Below are 15,477 nucleotides of genomic sequence, written 5' to 3'. Positions count from 1 at the left end.
CTTGAACTTTTATACGTCTCTTACCAGTAATCGGACAGAGCAGTCACAGTACAAACGAAACAAACTCACGGAAATCATTCGACCAATCAGAGTGAAGTATTACCGAAACAAAATGGTGACGTCATATACCGTGATGGTAAAATCTGCATTTTTTATTTCTTTTGTCCAAGATTTAAAAAAAAAAAAAAATATATATATATATATATATATATATATATATATATATATATATATATATATATATATATATATATACGTATATTCATTTTCTGCGGTAAAATTGCTCACAGTATACGGTAATAATTTTTACAAAGTGAGCGGTTGTAACAAATTTTAACAGAATTCACCTGTGGAACTAATGTTGGCAAGTCGTGTAGTTCCCGGGGGGAAGAGTTTAATTAAGGGAACTGCCGGTGTTCTGTCAAAATTTTTTTCCCTTATAAAATTTTGCTCCCAAAGCTTTTGTAGTGGTCAAAAAGCCCTCTTTTACATTCAGTTGGACTCTCAATGTTATCCAAAGGTGCTAAATAAACTAGTTAGATCATAAACATACATGTGCAACACGAAAACGACGTAAATTAATGCTTAAAGACATGGCGAAGTCGTTAACAGTGAGAGAGCTTGGCGCAGTTGTTGTGTGCATCTAACATGGTAGGATGTGTCTGAGGAGAACTTTTCTAAATGTCTTTCCATGATCAAAATTCAGTAAATATTTCTTTCTTTTAAAAAAGTTTGTAGTGTTTACTTTGGAATCGCTGCATTCGTGGCCATTTTTAACATTACGTGTATGCGCAGAACCGCAAACAATTTTTGATAGGTTTCAAAATTTGTCAGAGCACCGGAAGTAAACAGACGTCTCCCACGAGTTGCATGCAAGATATATACGTTGTCTCTTTGTAAGTTTCAGTGTCAATAAAACAAGACGGCTTGGCTCCGTGGTTCGACACTGGTTCTCAGACTCTTGTCCTAGCTCGCCACACGGTCAACATTTATACGGAGCGTTTACCTTTCTCTCCAAGACAACATGGCCGTGTCAATAAGCCGGCATGTTGTGACAACAAGGTAAGAATAATGTACCAGTAAATAATAGACGAATAGTACAACAAAAGCATTTTAATTTTATTAGATTTGAAAAATATCATCATGAAAACAATTATTTACAACATGAAAGTTGATTATTATATCACGGTCGTTCGGATCAGATAATATTGTGCTGGTCCATGCTGACACTGGAACATGAATCATGGTGAATATTTCTGTCTCCATCCCTGTACCTGTGTATAATGCACACCCATGACTTTACAAGTGCATTTTTAGAGGAAAAGTGCGCGTTATATTTGGTTATTGACCGTATATTATGTTCACCCTACTGTCTACTGGTAGTTCCCAGGGTCTCTAAAAGTACAGTAAGCTCTAGAACCTTTAGCTACCAAGCTCCTGTCTTATGGAATCAGCTTCCAGCTAGTATTAAAGAAGCCGACACAGTCTGTACATTTAAGATTAGACTAAAAACATTCCTATTTGACAAAGCTTATGGTCAGGCTAGTTGAAATTGGACTAGACTCAAAGTTCAGTCTAAGCTGCACTAGAAGCTATAACGCTGGGGGAAGTTCAGCCACTGAGTCCTATCCCCTTTTCCTCACTCTACTTACCACTTGTCTTACTTTATTTCTCTTTTCTAATTCTAATATCTAGTTGACTAGTCTCTTCATCACTAGTCACCCGGTGTCCCCTTTCCCCTCTGGGGAGAGGCTATTTTTCAGCCGCAGCCTCCTGACTATCCTGACCCCTGGCTAGATGGACATCCTCACTGTCCCCCCCGGATCATCTGGGTAGATGAACCTCCTCTTCTTTCTTTATTCCATTGCATCTCTACAAATTGGACCTCCTGCTGCTAATAATCAGTCCTGGTGCATCTATAGCCTGTCCGTCCTGGGAGTGGATCTTTCCTGACTTTGGTTCTCCCCAATGTTTCAAATTTTTCCCGAAGGGTTTTGGGAGTTTTTCCTTGCCGACATGGAGGGTCTAAGGATGGGGAATGCTCAGGACTTGAACTTTATTAATTCATCTACTGTTTCTGACTGTGTATCATATTGCCTCTGCAAAGCCCTTTGAGACAACCTTGTTGTGATATAGGGCTGTACAAATAAAATTGAATTGAATTGAACCCTTTATAAACTATACAATTGTGGTTTTTAAAACAAATTGCGGGTGCTAGAAATTGAAACACGAAATAAATTGTAATATTCTTCACAATGGCAACAATGCGCATACTATTGCTCAATACCAAACTCTATGGCCTTGTGTAGAGAGGAGGTAGATATTTACTGTATGCTTTGCTTTTGAATACTGATACAGTGGTAATTTGACTCATTTGATGTACAAGTAAAATAAGTTACAAGCTTAGTCACGAAAAAAAAAGCCCTTAATTTATCACCGTATTCATCCATTCATTCATTCATTCTGCTGGGTCACAGGCGTGCTGGAGCCCACCCCAGCTGCCTAACTGCCTTAATTTATGGCCTATCACACTCAAATTCACACCTAGAGACTATTTATAATGTTCAGCCAAAAATGCAATTTTTTAGTTGTGTGGGTGTGTACTAGGGATGCAACGATACAGTTAAGTCACGGTTCGGTACAATTTTCGATACGAGGGACACGATTTTCGATTCAATACATTTAATGCCCTAAAACAAAAAATACAAGTGTTATTTATTTATTTATTTTTTTAATTTTGCTAATAAGCAAAAATAAAATTGCCATTATATAAACATGCATTTTAGTGCATAATATTTATGGCTCACTTACTGATCTGAAGAAATTTTGTATAAAAGTGCTGAGAACAATCTTTACTGTTTGTACTGTGAGGCAAAACATCCTATTTGTGGTCCGAGTCCAAATGTGTCACTTACTGAATTAACTAATTAATTTGCAGCACCATCTATAGTCACTGGCATGGATTGATTTGGCCAGCTTAACTTCCATTCAGTCATGGCAGATTTTAATTCAACTATGTAGTATATGGACTACGTGTCCCATGATCACTCTGGGCTCATGTAGCCACTGGCATGGGACTTGGAGGGATCTAACGTAGCACATCTAGTTTGCTATTTGACGATATCTAGTGTTGTCGGAGCATTAAAAAAGTTATCAAACGCCACAGAACTCATGTCTGCTCATTACTGCACAACAGCAGCATATGAAAATCGACTTTCATAAACGGGACGAATTTGAAGTACAAAGCTCGTAATTTGCCGTTCATTGTTTATCATGTAACCGTGAGGTAGCTCTCAGTGTCCAGCTGTCTGTTGTCAAAGCGAGGTTTTATGTAGCAGCCAAGTCGGTAACAATGTTTTGGTGGACTTCGTTGTAAACATCCGGGAAGACAGTCTTTGTGAAATATGTACGAGAGGGAATACCATATCAGCAAACCCAAAATGTCGCCATACAGCGGATCTGTACTACGCTGAAGCCGCCTCCTCAAACTTCTGTCTTTCCTTGCTAGCCATGATTGTCATGTCTGTTACCTCTGCCACAAACAAATGCAGCATGCTTCACTCCACCCTCCACGCAGTTTGGGGAAGAGAGGATGAGGGCTGCTCGCAGGGAGGAGCTGTCTCAAACCTTTTCAAGGCACAGCCCTCAGTTTTCGATGCACCCCGGGCATATTAGCGAGCGCACGAGAACAAAATCGGAAAATACATTTTGGGAGCTTTTCATTTGCATCAAATATTTTTGCGTATTGAATCGAAGATAACGTATCAAATGGTTCAATATAAAACCGAATATTGTTGCATCCTTAGTGTTAACCATATTGAACCATTTGATTACGTCCTCTTTGATTCAATACGCAAAAATATTGCTGCATTCTTAGTGTTAACTAAAGCACCCAGAGAAAACCCCTACAGGAAGAAGGGGAACATGCAAACTCGACAAAGAAAGACCAGTGCCAGGGATTGAACCCTTGACCTGAAAGCTGTGAGGCTGACATGCAACTCAGTGCTGCCTTGTCACGATACATTCATTTTAAATTGTTTTTGCACCCAGAGAAATACTTAAAAATTTAATAAAGAAATGATTGCTGTATCAACAAAATATCATTGCCATCCCTGGATACCATACCTCAAGGGAGAACTGTAAGACATGACATTAAAGCAATCAAATATACCTTGTGAGTACAATAACTTTGGAGCAATGTCAAGATCATTGCTGAATAAATTAATCTTCTGTCGGCAAGTCACTCGTCCTGAAAATTCAAACAATTTGACGATATAAAAATTTGAGCCATATGTCTATGTATACAAGTCTTACAATAGAAAGAGATGGAAAACAAACACCTTTTGTGTTTGTATGTTCACTGAAAATGAGCTGTATATGACAGATTACTAATGCAATATTAAATTATATTACAGTAATGTGACTAGTGTTGCACCAGTACCATTTTTTTGGCTCCCGATACCGATCCATGCGGCTGTGTGGTATGAGCGGATGCCGATACTGAACTGAATCCATGTTTATTATTATTATATTTTTTAATACAAATAAAGTGCACGCTTAGTCGTTTAATCGTTTAACCGTCTGCTCATTTATTGAAAGTTTCATATTGTACTTGTCGGTTTTCGCACCTCTGCCTCTTTGTAAACAGGCTGAGCTGCCAAGGAGAGAACCCCCCCCACACACACACACACACACACACACACAAAGCGTGGCAACTATTAATCGAGTAATTCGATTAGAAAAAAAAAATCTTCAAATCAAATTTTGCTTCTTTCAGGATTTGTTTAATTAGAGTGACGTTGTAATGGTTTGTTTTGAAAGTGTTGCATTTAGTTTTATTGATTTGGGTGGATACACTGCCCTCTAGTGACAAAAGTTAATATCCCATAACTTGTCCAACAAGGCTGAATCCAGCTGCTCTCTGTCAAGGACAAAATAAGGTGTGTTTTTGTTTGAGCGAATATGTTTGTTTATGCATTCGTTATTTAGTTTAGAACTATATTATATTATTTATCTTATCTTATTTAGCGGACTTTTGCTTTGCCAGCTAGCCAGTTGTTCTTTTATTGTACTTAGATCCTCATTTATTTTATTTTTTTTATATCGTTTGAGGCTAAGATCAGGTATTTTAATTCATTTTTAAATGCATTTATTGCTCTTGTGAAATGAATGTGCAATCCTGCATAGTTTGAACAAACACTCACTTTATTTTGTATTCACATTTAATGCTGTTTTGGAAAGTGTAATCTTAGCAAGCCAAAATAAATATTATTGCAAGTATAAATACTTGTTTATTTGCTTTACATGTTAAAATTTATTCTGCAACACATTAATCTATTACTTGGTTATTCAAACTAACTAATTGATATATTAATTGATTATCAAAGTTTGGGTAAATAAGTCAAATTTGAAGATGGTGTCGCTACCGTGCAAGAAAGTCAGCAGCGTTTGGCAGTATTAAATTGCGAGTTTTTTTGCTCATAGACCATCGCAAATAAAATCTGAGACAAGTCGGCAGGGAAATTAGTCAAAAATCTCATCCCTATAATATATATATATATATATATATATATATATATATTTACTAGATGACTGCATACTCACTTGAATTTAAAGTAATTGCTATTATGGCTTGAGCAGACACTGCTTTAACATATTGGCTGCCACTGACATTAATATGAGGACGTCAAATCCATTTGAAGTTGGAGGGTTAGTAGCCACCCTCTCATTTCAAATGGATTGGACGTCATCTCGTGATAAACTCATTTAAATTCACAGCAGAAGGATGATTGGATGCCACACGATTGGACGTCTATCATCATCTTGGGAAGAGTGACATGCATTTGCAAAGAGTGACATGAGTGAATGCTCCTTTTTTACGGCGGTATACGTAGCTGGCAGCATCTCGGGCAGGGAGACTGTTTACCGTTGGTAAATAGATTTCAAAAAGTAGCATCGGCATTTCTCAGTACTCCCGACATTGATGGCGTCATTTTAGTGAGATATCGGTGCAACACTAATTAAGACTTCACCTACTTGTGCAGTGCGCTAGGTGGCAGCTTGCTGGTTTTTTCCATCTGGCCGTAGCAAGACGTCCTCGCTTCGGGGATGTCACCGTACTCATCCAACATGGCAGCTGCTGCTGATGTTATGATCCCCAAACCATCACGCACACGTGCCTCAAGTGGATAATCCCAGTCATCATAAGAGACCGAAATCATTCCTGACGGGAACTCTTCTGGTGTTATCTCCGGGTTCCCAGTGGTCAGAGAAGGTACGATCCAGATGTAACCAAAACCTGTGAGGCCCAGAGAGCGAGCCTCCTCCAGGATGTAGACAGCCTCGTCCTTGGAGCAGTAAAGCACAACTACCGGTGACTGAACCTTCTTCAACATGATCTGAGACCGGCTGTCTTCCTCCACTGCATCCAGGGTGATGATATTCTGCAGGTCCCAGCCAACAAAACTGTAAAGGATAGCAGCATTGAGTTATCAATTTCATGATCACTCAATTCCAGCCAGCAAGGACAGTTAGAGATCCCCATTGTAATTATATCAAACATCACTTTAAAGCATTTTATCAATGCACATCGGTGTGCTTATGTGTTAAATTGATTTTGGGAAATAAAAAAAGGCTTTACTGAAGAACCAAGGTCAGCAGATTCAGACTGTATAAATGAGAGAAAATTTGTGCAAGTTGAAATACTGTATCCCACTTTCTGGTACACCTTTCGGCTGGTTAGAGTGAAATTACTCTACACTTCAAAAACATCTTGCTCAAAACAAAGACCATCATCAGTCTACATAGATCAGATAATATCTCTTTTATAATCCATCTCTCTAGAAAGTTATCTCAAGTGAAAGGTAACAAGTGTTCATTAGACATTCCACAAGATAAGCCCAAATAGATCACTTATCATCCTTATCTAAAGACTGATGAGAAAAAAAAAAAAAAAAGGAAAAACTGAAAAATAACCTAAAAATCAGACAGCATAATTAGAAACCAATGCACAACTACAGTATATGAACATTTGACACATATATTTATTCATCTTTACTATAAAAAGAATCTGTTATGTTAGTACAGGTAGTTCAATATTTTCAAATAATTTGCTGAAAGATTAATGTAATAAAGTAGATTCAAAAGTATTTGACATTAAAATTGGACGATTGAAACATAAACATAACAATGGCTATTACTATTTATGTCCCTTACAGCGACAGCGAAAAAAAAAAAACCCTAAAAAATGGACACCGATCACCAACATTGTGACGAGAACGTCTTTGACTTGCTCTTAACTTTTCATTACGACGATCATCATGACTGTAAATTCACATATGATGTATATTTAACAGTGTGATCGCTCGCCTGCATGTTTCAAAAATATCTAGGCTGCGTTTCATGTTGGCTCCTTAGAGTACCATAACATCTGCCTGAGCTGGCCTTGACTCACTGAGCTGACTGGCCTATTTTATTTTCACTTGAGATGATAGAGGTCCTTTGCTATTAAAGCTGTCTGCCCATGACCAAGCCCCAGTAAGCAGGTCGAATAGCGACACGTGAAATTGACGGTTAATTAAGGCTGCTCGTGCAAATTATTCCATCTTTAATTAATGATTTGTTATCATTCCAACATTAAGGTCAACCACCAGAGGGAATAAAATAGTTCCATTTCCAATGAATTTGTACTCTCAGCAGACTATAGTTACGAAATAACATTAAATAAACTGCAAAACATTTATGTCCCTCATACCAACCAATCAAATTTGCAAACGACAGGGATCAATATTGTTTACACCGACTGAAAATTGAACCTTAGGTATTGCGTCATAATTGCAGTGGTATGGCGTGTGCTGCACTGTAGTAAACATTTAATTATGTGTGACTGGCACAGCAAATTGACACATTGTCACATTGATGCATCGTTCAGAACTGAGATTTTGGCAACTTTCCAATAAATATGAACAATTTGCAACAGTATTTTGTCTCAGAGAAATTGGGATTTGAAGTTAGGTTTAATTATAGTTTTTCTTAATTGGTACGTTTCTCAGCTCTGAATTGAAATTCCCAAAACTACTTGTTCAATCTTCACATCGTATCACTAGTGCACATCAAAAAAGCAATTTCTCATTTCTTTGAGCAAGTTGCAAATGTCTTTGTGCATCCATGCAAATTATTTTGTACAATTCTCTGCTGTTTCCAACATTATCAGCTGCAGCTGTCATTATGGTCAAAATGGATGATCATGGGTCTCTATTGAATAGTATAACCACGCACAACATTTAGTCATTACTTTATTGCATAAGTCTTGACATGCAAAAAGGATGAACATGTTGTCAGAATATGTTAACATGTGTGTGCTTATTTCGAAGCGTATTTGTTACCTATTTTACGTGACTTATTTTAACCTGCCAAAATTTGTGATAGTTTAGAACACTGTGGGTTTCTACCACTCCAACATAATCAGGGAATGGTTTGCAACCCACAACAGAATGGCAATGGAGTTCCTACCACCACATTTGCCATTCCTCAATCCCATTGAAGTTTTGTCCACCTGGAGATGGCAAGTGTATGATCGCCAGCCTCACACTCAGATGACTCATCTGGATGCCATGAATGCAGCATGCAGTGACATCACAGCAGATGCCTGCAGAGGCTGAATAAGGCATTCGAGATTCTTTCTAGCCTGTATAGAAAGAGAGGACATCCATTGTGACGTGGATGAAAATTTGTGGGAGGGAGGAATGTCAAGATGTGTAGAAAGAATAGTGAAAAAATTCCAACATGTAGCACTCAAAATTTAGTTGTGTCGATTATCTAATGTTCAAATTTCTAATATTGCTTGTTTTTTTTTTTTCTTTGTGATACTCAGTGCTGTCGTTTGCTTTCTGTATCACAGTAACATTGTCTGTCAAGAAATTGTAAAAACAGCAAAATTGTCAATTGAATCTTGCCTAGTCTTTTGCAATCAATCTCCCACACACAGAGGTGTAATTTGCAATGTTCATCAAAACTTACAGTGTATCACAAAAGTGAGTACACCCCTCGCATATCTGCAGATATTTAAGTATATCACTTCATTAGACAACACTGACAAAATGACACTTTGACACAATAAAAAGTAGTCTGGTGCAGCTAATATAATAGAGTTAATTAATTTCCCCCCCAAAATAACTCAAAATATAGCCATTAATATCTAAGCCCCTGCCAAGTGAGTACAAACTGAGTGCACCCCATAGAAACTACGTACATCCCTAAATGTCAAAATTGAGTATTGCTTGCAAATTGCGTGTCATTTTCCCTCCAAAATGTCATGTGACTTGTTACAGGAGTGCTGTCAGCATTGCTGCAGAGATTGAAGAGGTGGGGGGTGGGCCTGTTTGCGCTTAAACCATATGCCACACTCTACATCAAATTGGTGTGCATGGCTGTCAACCCAAGAGGAAGCTTCTTCTGAAGACGGTACACAAGAAAGCCCGCCCATCTCATCAGACCATAGGACATGGGTCCAGTAATCCATGTGCTTTGCTGACATGTCGTCAGCAAACTGTTTGCAGGCTTTCTGTGTACCATCTTGAGAAAAGGCTTCCACCTGGGGTGACAGCCATGCACACCGATTTAAAGTAGAGTATGGCGTATGGTCTTAACACTAACAGGCTGACCCCCCACCTATTCAATCTCTGCAGCAATGCTGACAGCACTCCTGCAATGATTCACATGAAATATTGGAGGGAAAATGACAAGCAGTACTCAATTTGGACATTTAGGGATGTACGTAGTTTCCATGGGGTGTACTTACTTTTGTTGCCAGGGGTTTTGATATTAATGGCTATATTTTGAGTTATTTTGAGAGGAAAATAAATCAATTCTATTATGTAAGCTGCACACAGACTACTTTTCATTGTGTCAAAGTGTTATTTTGTCAGTGTTGTCCCATGAAAAGATATACTTAAATATCTGCAGAAATGCAAGGAGTGTACTCATTTTTGTGATACACTGTAAATACATCATCTTCAGCATCAGAGCCTTCCACCAGTGTAACTGTTCAATTGAGAGCATGCCTAAGAATTTTTACTGACTTGTTTGTACAAAATGAAACAAGGACTTGTCACTCTAACAGCACTGACATGTTCATTGTTGACAGAGAAATTTAAGTTTGAGCGATAGACTAAGTACTTTGCACAAAAATACTAGCTTTTGCAGGTCATCCATGTTGTTTTGCTACTTGTGCGACATGTTGTGAGGATTGAACATGTAGTTTTGAGAATTTCAATTCTGATCTGAAAAACGAACCAAGGCAATTGACAAAAACAGTTTTTCATTTCACGTTCAAAATAAATTCGGAAAATGTGTCAATGTACCTAATCAGCAACAAAACATTTTTATTTATTTATTATTTTTTTTTTTTTTATTGAACCACTATTGTAAATTTAATTGATTTGACTATTACCAGCATAATTTTGAAGTTCACCAGAGAAATTTTGTCACTCTGTAAATCCTTTCAATCGCTGCATTCATATACATTATCATTACTCAAGTATCTGCACAAAAGTTCAGTCAAACGCCATGCATTTGCCAAAATCGAATGTGTGTGGTTTCTGCTGCAAACAATCACCCGTTAGGGTTCATTACACTGTCATTGCACAGCTAATGCCACAACATTGTCACATGCATCTTATTAAGTAATATGTTCTGAGACATCTGTCTTAGTCTGGGTACATATGCAATATTAACACTGTTACATTATAGCGTTTTTGCACTGTGACATCAATATCTATGCACAACCTGTCATCAACCTGTGATATCAAGTCAGCCATCTGCCTCTCAGTCGGTGTATTGTACATTGTCATATACCCACTGTTACATTACTACTACTTAACCACTTGCTGCTAGTCACTTATTCACTTTATTCCCAATCTGTGTACCCTGTTTTTATTTTACCCTTACAGTACTTTTGTTTTATGTGGTGCACTTTATGGCAAAGCTGAAATAGACCAATTAGAGGCTGGTAAATTATGCCGTCGCCAAAAATACATTAATCAAAAGCCGGTGTGTTCAAATACTAGAAACGAGCTAGCTTATAATATTAGCTCATGACAAAGTAGAATTATTAAAGTAAGTGCGGAACTGGCGAACAGAAATCTTCATCTACATACAGGAACGTGTAAATTAGATATTCACGATAAGACCACTGCAACAATATTATTATCATCATTATTATCATTATACTAAAAAGGCCGCAAGTAACGCAAATCGGTAAAACAAACCACATAGTTTGGGTGAATGCAAATGTAGTAATTCACAGACTACCAACCCTCGTCTTAGAATAGCTGAACACTTTATTTGACTTCCAGCTAAATATTATGGGCTGCTGCGCTGTTAAGCATTTCACTACAGCATCAGTCAAAATGACCCAGAGGTGTGGAAGACAGCAAAGCTGCAGGAGTACTAAACCAAACTGTCATCCACATTAATTTGAAGAGTGCTGCTTAAATCCTTGTGGGCTGCAACGTTTGAAACCAATATGAAGAGAGAAGATGAAACATCCAAGGCCAAACACTGAGTGCAGTAAGTCGCCAAGACAGTAAACAACCCCATTCACCGCGGGGACATCTGCTGTGATGATGGATGAGATTACAAAAATGGAGAAACTATTCCAGATTTAAAAAGGTCTGAATATACCTGGCTGCTTTTTTAGAAGGTATTTTGTCTATTAGAGAGGCTACACCCATTCATGTGCGGTTTATTTATTTATTTATTTTTTGTTTAACAGCTGTTTAATTTATTTTTGAAAATGGTGTATCTTGCTGAATGAGAATGATTCACTGATTAAAACAGATGTCAATGCAGCGTTCTGACATTTTAATGTACATAAACTTTATTACGCTTTAGGCACAAAGCCAGCATCAAAGATGTGATGTCGCTCTCCTCTGGCAGTTGTCTAATTTGCTGAACCTCCATGCGTTTATTAGCTGGATTGCATATGCATTACGCAAATGCAATGCAGATGAAGCAACGTTTATGCTGATTAGATGAAACAGTTGAATTTTGGAATGAAATTGCATCTAGGGCACACTCTTGGTCCCGTATTTATAATAGTCAAGTGTATGTTTCCTATCGTTAAGTAGAGTAGTAAAGCATGCAAACGTTTTGTCACACTGGGTATGTCCAACCCTTTTCATGCAACTGCTTGTATTACAGTGCAATAATAATTAAAATAAATAAATCATTTACAGTACAATATAAACCTCATAGCTCTGTTGCTACAATAATGTAATGCCTCAGATGCTAACACAAGTACTAATACAGTTGCTTTTCCATTACGTCAGCCTTGTGACTTGCAGGCCAGGCATGACCATTGTAAGAGTTGGATTTAAATATTGGTTATGGATGGTTGGTTTATCATGCCTGGAGAGTACGGCGCAGTGAAGACCATCTATCTGAGGCGACTGTAAACTGGTCACTTGTAAACTGGGTTCAATAATGTGTGCACAAAGATATGAGTTCATTAGTTTTTATGTGACTAAAGATGCCCTACAATGGACATTACACTAAGATTGTATTGAAAAGTGAATTCGATGTAGGTCATTATAACTGTGGCAACGTTACTACTGTATTTTACGGACAGTAAATCACATTATTTTTTTTCATATTCTGACCAGGGGTGCGACTTATAGTCTGGAACGATTTATGTGTGAAATTATTAACACATTTTCACACTAGATCGCAAGCGGGCGCTCAAGGCCCGTGTTTCAACATTGGCGATAACGTATAATAACAAATGAAAAAACAACTGAGCTGCAAGTACTTGGTTACCTGGTTAACTTTGTTATGCATGTTTTTTGTGCTAAAGTTATTTATAACTCTTAAAAGCTATGTTACTATGGTACATTCTTAATGATCAATGCAAAAATAAATCTGTATTATTTTATGTGTATTGGTTCAGCCTACACCGTTCAATTCAAACCTTTGTTTTCAAAAATTAGTAAAAGAAACATTTTGAAAACTAGGCAAAATTTCTGGACTTTATGAGCAAAGTTAAATTGCATTATTTGAACATAAATTATCTTAACATACACAACACATTCAAGCTTGTTAATAATCTCTTAACTATCCAGGTATGCAAACAAATAAAACAGTCTTAAGACAACTCGACATTGTCTAAATAAAGAAATTCAAAATAACTGAAAAAACTTCTTTGTGAGGGAATAACAAAAAAATAAAAATAAAAAATGGAGCCGTCCTTCAGGTAAAAAAAGTACTGCTTTTGTCCACAAGCACAGCCAAACGCAACAAAAAAATGAATGCTCCAGTGGGCTGACCACAGAAATAAAATAAAAAGTAAAATGGGGGAGAAGGGGTAAAACTCGGTTCACTACAGTTCTTCCAGTTTAATTAACGTTAACAGTAGAAAACACATACAGGAGGACACTTCTCTCTAAGCAGCTTTTTTGCAGGTAGTTTTGCAGGTTAGAAAGTTCACACAGTTTAATGTTATGCTAACTCTGATGCAGGTTGGACTTTCAGTAGCAAAATTAGTGGTGTGTTCACCACTTCCACAAAATTGACATCTTTTTACATTTTTTACATTGGCTGCTGCTGGCTGCAAAAATAAAAAACATCTAATTTCCCATATATCTTATGTCTGTGAGTGGGTGTTTGTGTGTAAGGGGGGGGGGGGGGGGGTCAAGTCGTCAGCCAATCAAATGTACATTTAGGAGGAAAAAATGGACCGGCACATTTAGCAAGTGAAAAAAGGTACATTTAAGTCTGAACATAAAAATAATTCACCTAATGATAGTGGCGTCAATTACAACAACTAAAACATATGGAAAGACAATCTAATGACCTACAGTGGGGCAAATAAGTATTTAGTCAACCACTAATTGTGGCAGTTCTCCCACTTGAAAATATTAGAGAGGCCTGTAATTGCCAACATGGGTAAACCTCAACCATGAGAGACAGAATGTGGGGAGAAGAAAACAGAAAATCACATTGTTTGATTTTTAAAGAATTTACTGTATTTGCAAATCATGGTGGAAAATAAGTATTTGGTCAATACCAAAAGTTTATCTCAATACTTTGTTATGTACCCTTTATTGGCAATAACAGAGGCCAAACGTTTTCTGTAACTCTTCACAAGCCTTCACCATTGTTGCTGGTATTTTGGCCCAGTCCTCCATGCAGATCTCCTCTAGAGCAGTGCTGTTTTGGGGCTATCGTTGGGCAACATGGACTTTCAACTCCCTCCACCAATTTTCTATGGGGTTGAGATCTGGAGACTGGCTAGGTCACTCCAGGACCTTGAAATGCTTCTTACGAAGCCACTCCTTTGTTGCCCTGGCTGTGTGTTTGAGATCATTGTCATGCTGAAAGACCCAGCCACGTCTCATTTTCAATGCCCTTGCTGATGGAAGGAGATTTTCACTCAAAATCTCTCGATATATGGCCCCATTTATTCTTTCCTTTACACAGATCAGTCGTCCTGGTCCCTTTGCAGAAAAACAGCCCCGAAGCATGATGTTTCCACCCCCATGCTTCACAGTGGGTATGGTGTTCTTCGGATGCGATTCAGTATTCTTTCACCTCCAAACACCAGAACCTGTGTTTCTACCAAAAAGTTCTATTTTGGTTTCATCTGACCATAACACACTCTCCCAGTCCTCTTCTGGATCATCCAATTGCTCTCTAGCAAACCGCAGACGGGCCTGGACGTGTACTGGCTTCAGCAGGGGGACACGTCTGGCAGTGCAGGATTTGAGTCCCTGGCGGCGCATTGTGTTACTGATAGTAGCCTTTGTTACTGTGGACCCAGCTCTCTGTAGGTCATTCACTAGGTCCCCCCGTGTGGTTCTGGGATTTTTGCTCACCGTTCTTGTTATCATTTTGACGCCACGGGATGAGATCTTGCATGGAGCCCCAGATCGAGGGAGATTATCAGTGGTCTTGTATGTCTTCCATTTTCTAATAATTGCTCCCACAGTTGATTTCTTAACACCAAATGTTTTACTTATTGCAGATTCAGTCTTCCCAGCCTGATGCTGGTCTACAATTTTGCTCTGGTGTCCTTTGACAGCTCTTTGGTCCTGGCCATCGTGGAGTTTGGAATGTGACTGACTGAGTTTGTGGACAGGTGTCTTTTATACCGATAATGAGTTAAAACAGGTGCCATTACTACAGGTAACGAGTGGAGCCTCGTTAGACCTCGTGAGACCTCTTTGATAGACAGAAATATTGTTTGTTTGTATGTAACCAAATACTTATTTTCCACTCTAATTTGGAAATAAATTATTTGAAAATCAAACAATGTGATTTTCTGTTTTTTTTTTTTTTTTTCCACATTCTGTCTCTCATGGTTGAGGTTTACCCATGTTGACAATTACAGGCCTCTCCAATCTTTTCAAGTAGGAGAACTTGCACAATTGGTGGTTGACAAAATAATGATTTGCCCCTCTGTATATAACTGAAGTTATTATA

At 38.0% G+C, this 15,477-nt stretch overlaps 1 protein-coding gene across 2 annotated transcripts in view; it reads right to left on the bottom strand.

The window, feature by feature from the left end:
* grin2aa (glutamate receptor, ionotropic, N-methyl D-aspartate 2A, a) overlaps nucleotides 1–15,477 on the bottom strand; it is a 311,778-nt gene that overhangs the window by 121,030 nt on the left and 175,271 nt on the right. For both annotated transcript variants that reach the window (XM_057861597.1, XM_057861596.1), the window contains one exon: nucleotides 6,037–6,465. In XM_057861597.1, the coding sequence (XP_057717580.1) occupies nucleotides 6,037–6,465 (429 nt within the window). The remainder of the gene's footprint in view (nucleotides 1–6,036; nucleotides 6,466–15,477) is intronic.

The sequence above is a fragment of the Corythoichthys intestinalis genome, chromosome 16 (genome assembly GCF_030265065.1).
Source record: "Corythoichthys intestinalis isolate RoL2023-P3 chromosome 16, ASM3026506v1, whole genome shotgun sequence".
Classification (NCBI taxonomy): Eukaryota; Metazoa; Chordata; class Actinopteri; order Syngnathiformes; family Syngnathidae; genus Corythoichthys; species Corythoichthys intestinalis.
This window is presented reverse-complemented; position numbering and strand designations above follow the sequence as displayed.